General features: G+C 42.2%; 1 protein-coding gene across 1 annotated transcript; it reads left to right on the forward strand.

Moving 5' to 3' along the window:
- Positions 1-2379: 2379 nt before the first annotated feature.
- LOC140210900 (protein BTG1) lies at positions 2380-4189 on the forward strand. The gene is made up of 2 exons (XM_072280165.1): positions 2380-3012; positions 3304-4189. The coding sequence occupies exons 1-2, from the start codon at positions 2868-2870 to the stop codon at positions 3645-3647; spliced, it is 489 nt and encodes a 162-aa protein (XP_072136266.1). The 5' UTR covers positions 2380-2867; the 3' UTR covers positions 3648-4189.
- The last annotated feature ends 304 nt before the right edge of the window (positions 4190-4493 follow it).

Genomic DNA, 4493 nt, shown 5'->3' on the forward strand with positions numbered 1-4493 from the left:
AAGGGGATATGTCCTCCTGAGCGAGAGTTGAGAACTGGTGGATCACTTCTTTTCTGAGAGGGCTGTGAGTTTTCCTCACAGAAGTGGAGACGGCCCTTGAGTATTTTTAAGGAAGAGGTAGATTGGTACTAAATAAGCATGGGAATGAAAGACTACCATGACGATACAGGAGTGCAAGTTGAGGTTGTGATATTAGCTATCTGTGACCAAATGGCCTTCTCCTGTGTCTAATTCATATGTATGAGGGATCTTGGTGGAATGACTAGGAAGGACCAGTACCATGTAGCAGAGAGGCTGGTAGTCGACAGTTATAAAGACATTGGTCAAAGAATTCGAAGGGGGGCAGGTTGAGAGTGTGGGTTTGAAATTCAGTGGATGAAAGAGGCAGGAATCCTTCATACAATTAAAAAGTAATTGAATTATTGCAACCAATAAGACTGATGACCAAGTACAAGTAGTGTGGTGGAAGGAGGGTCAACTTCAATGTTTGAGAGAAATTTGGATAGGTACACGATGAGAGGGGAAAATATTTATGTATTTATTTATTGAGCTGCAGTACAACGTAGGCCCTCCCAGCCCAGTAACCTCCAATTTTAAACCTAGCCTAATCGGGACAATTTACAATGACAAATTAACCTACCAACCCTGCACCCTGGGAGGAAACCAGAGCACCCAGAGGAAACCCATGTGGTCATGGGGAGAACGTACAAACTCCATACAGACAACAGAGGGAATTGAATTTGGGTCACTGCTACTGTAAAATATTGTGCTAACTACTACACCAGTGTGTCACCCCACGGTGTGGATGGCAATGGTCCAGGTGCAGATTGATGGGATTAGGCAGATTAATGGTTTGGCAAGGACTAGACAGATCAAAGGGCCTATTTCTCTGCAGTAATGTTCTATAATTCTTTATTTTTATCAGTCACTAACATGGCAGTCCAGGTAGTATGAATTTCAAATGATTACTGACTAGCTATTCAACTGCATAAAGATAATCCCCAGTTGTAGAATAATAGAGCATGGAAAAAATCCCTTTGGCCCAACTCATCAAGATGGCCATCCAAGCCCACATTTGGCCCATATTCCTCTTCCCCTTCAGCCCATCACCCCATGTGGGCATAGGCAGCCGACATCACCTCACCCGAGCCCTCTGTCCTGGGCCAATAGAAGGCCGATCAGCCTTGTGGCCTCCATTTTCACCACACAACTTCATATGTCTTCTAGGCGAAGATCCTTCCTGTCCCAGGAACAGGGTCTTTGGAGGTTCTGTTGGCATTTTCGTAGCTCTGTGTTTTTATGGGATGGGTTTGCTAGCCCCCTGCCCAACCCTCCTCCTTTTGCAGTGGGGCTTGGGCCCGTCCATGGCAGAGTTTCATATTCCTCTAAGTCTCTCCAATCTATGTACCTGTATCATTGTAACTGTAATCCAGATTTTATCACTTTATAGTCATATACTTAAAATGGAGGTATCACATATCAAGAACAAAAACATAAGCATTTGATCAACCTCTCATAGAAAGCCCACGAGAGAAATTAGCTGAATGAGCTCAAAACAGGGAATTTTAGTCAAATGAAATGAAATCAAAAAACTTTATTGTCACTCTAACCGTATAGCAGCTCTGCAGGGCAGAATGAGACAGCGTTTCTCAGGAGCAGTGCAATCATAACATAACAAACGCAACACTAAATAATAAACATAACAATAAATAGTAAAACACAACAGCCACATGTCAGTTAAAATCAAGTTATAAGTGTCCAGTGCAAGTTGAAAGTGTCCAAAGCAGAGTCAGGTGGAGCAGCTATTTAGCAGTCTGACTGCCTGTGGGAGGAAGCTGTTTAGTAGCCTTGTGGTTTTAGTTTTGGTGCTCCTGTAAGGTTTGCCTGATGGCAGAACAAACAGTTCATGGAGAGGGTGTGAGGGGTCTTTAATGATGTACCGTGTCTTCTGGAGGCATCAACTCTGAAAGAGGTCTGAAATTGGACTGAGAATTACTTATGGTCTAATAGAGAACCAAAATTAATTTTCTAATATTTGTAAAAGGACAAAGACACCAAAAGTGAACAAAGTTACAAACCATTAAACTCTGAAGCTTCCTGGAAAATGAACAGCAAAGTCCATTTTGTAATAATTTCTGATATCACCGTTTCTCAGTAAAGAGTGAAAAGGTGAGAAAATATATTAGCACAGGACAACATCACGCACTACATCGAGAAACTCCACAAACTTTTGGCCGTCAGGAGACGACTGTCTGAGCAGGCAAGAGGCGGAGGGGAGAAAACGCTGTGCGTGAGATGCAAATGAGGTGCTGTGACGCTGCGAAGCCCAGTGATTCGATTGGCTGCGAGGCGCTGAGTGTGAGATCACAGAGGGGCTGCGCTGGCGGTGTTTACAGCGCTGCGCTGCGGTGCGGTGCGGTGCGGAGCGGTGCGGCTTGGTGTTGCTGAAGGGTGGCCGCGGCTCGCGTTGCGTTGTCGTTCATGTCTCTTCCCCTCTTCACCGTTTCTACTCACTTGGCTGTGTGCAAAGGAGATGTATTTGCCCTAGCCGAGTCCTGTCACTGAAAACAGAACACACGCACCGAGGAGATTCCCCGCTCGGTTTTTTTTGAAAGCAGAAAAATAAACAAAGAAGAAGAAGAAAAAAAGTCGAATCGTCGCCTTGAACCGAACAAAAGGAAAAGAAGAAAAGTCCGTCTGGTTTTGTTTCTAGGCCCAGTGAACAAAACCAAAGTAAAAACAGAAAGAAATCGCCCAAAACAGTGATTAGTTTCCTTTGATTCGACGTTTGTTTTGGGTTTTTGGGAAAAAAAAGTCGGATTGAAGAAAAACAAAGATCGTTTTCACCTTTCTGTTTGAGACGGCTGATGAGTCCTGGGGAAGATTTGATCAAAATGAAAACTGAAATCACAACTGCCGTGGGCTTTATCACCAGACTGCTGAGGACGACAGGGCTCATTTCTGACGAGCGGCTCCAACATTTCAGCGAGTCCTTGGAGAAATCTTTGGCAGGTGAGGGAGAAAGGGCGCGCACAGGAGGTGGCGGTAAGACGGTTACTATTTCTGTATTATTCCCATAACATCAGTCCCTTAAAGAACCCATTGTCAAGTACAACAAAGTACAGGGAACCGAAATTCGCCGATGGAGTAATACAAATCATGAAGAAGTGTCATATCCTTCCCCTCACGCTGTCCCCCTGTTGTACAGAAAGAAACAAAGAGCGGTTGGATTCACAAAGAAAGCGGAGCAGAACGAATTTTGCGGGTCATTTGAATATAACGTTTCTTGTCTTTGTTTGACAGAACACTACCGGCACCATTGGTTCCCCCACATGCCCTGCAGAGGATCGGGATATCGATGCATTAGGATCAATCACAAAATGGATCCTCTGATAGCAAGGGCGTCCAATATTATCGGGCTCAGCAGTCAACAACTTTTTCAACTTTTGCCAAGCGAATTGACTCTGTGGGTCGACCCGTTCGAGGTGTCCTACCGAATAGGTGAAGACGGCTCCATTTGTGTTCTTTATGAAAATGTACCTAGCAGCGCGATATCCCCCTTGGATAGTATAATAAGTTGCAAGGATGAATTTAGAATTGGCAGATCGAGTCCCTCTAAGAGTTACATGATGACTGTCTCAAGTTAATAATTAATTTACACTTACAACTGTTATTGTACAGTATGCAGGCTCTTTTGATAATGTAGTGAAATGTTCATTCCCGAGTTAACTTTTAGTGCGACTGCCAAAACCTTTGTTTGATGTGGCCAGTGGCTATATGCAAAAACTGTTTCTGCACCACATTAAATTCCTGGATTGTATATTGTAAAAACATGTACAGTCAATGGATAATTGTGTTTTACAAATTTATATTTTAAAATAAGCCATGGCTGTTTGTAATAAAACATCAAAATGAACCCATATGATGCGTTTAGGATGTCTTTTAATGACTTTGAACGGCTTTGATAAAATATCTGCACTGTCTTTGAATTGATGCTTAAAACATTGCATTTTTTAAACTGGTCACCACAGATGTGATCTTTGAACTTAGAGTGATTATATGTGGTCCACTTAACAATTGCATGATATGGTTTACTGAGTTTGACGTTCCTTTTATTCTCATTTAGGTATGTTGCAGGAACAGTACTGTACTTTTTTTCTTTGATAATAAAGTACTTTGTTCCACCTCATCAAGTTTTTTTAACATTTATAATGAGTCTGCAAACCTAGTCAATTTCTACAATCTAGGATTATCTCGAAGGGTCAGGCACTATGTCAAATTACATGGTGGCTTTTCTCTTTAATAACCAGTCATGGGACGGAAAATTACAAAACGATTAAGAAGGTAGAAAAGCAACTGATCTTCAGTGGATGCAACCATGAAGGTTAGTTTAACAAAGAACTAAATGAGTTCCTTGATTTAATTCAAAGGTTGAAAGTAACAGGGAAAAGAGACATTTTCATTTGTGAAGCTTTGAGTGTTTTACAAATATA

The sequence above is a fragment of the Mobula birostris genome, chromosome 16 (genome assembly GCF_030028105.1).
Source record: "Mobula birostris isolate sMobBir1 chromosome 16, sMobBir1.hap1, whole genome shotgun sequence".
NCBI lineage: Eukaryota > Metazoa > Chordata > Chondrichthyes > Myliobatiformes > Myliobatidae > Mobula > Mobula birostris.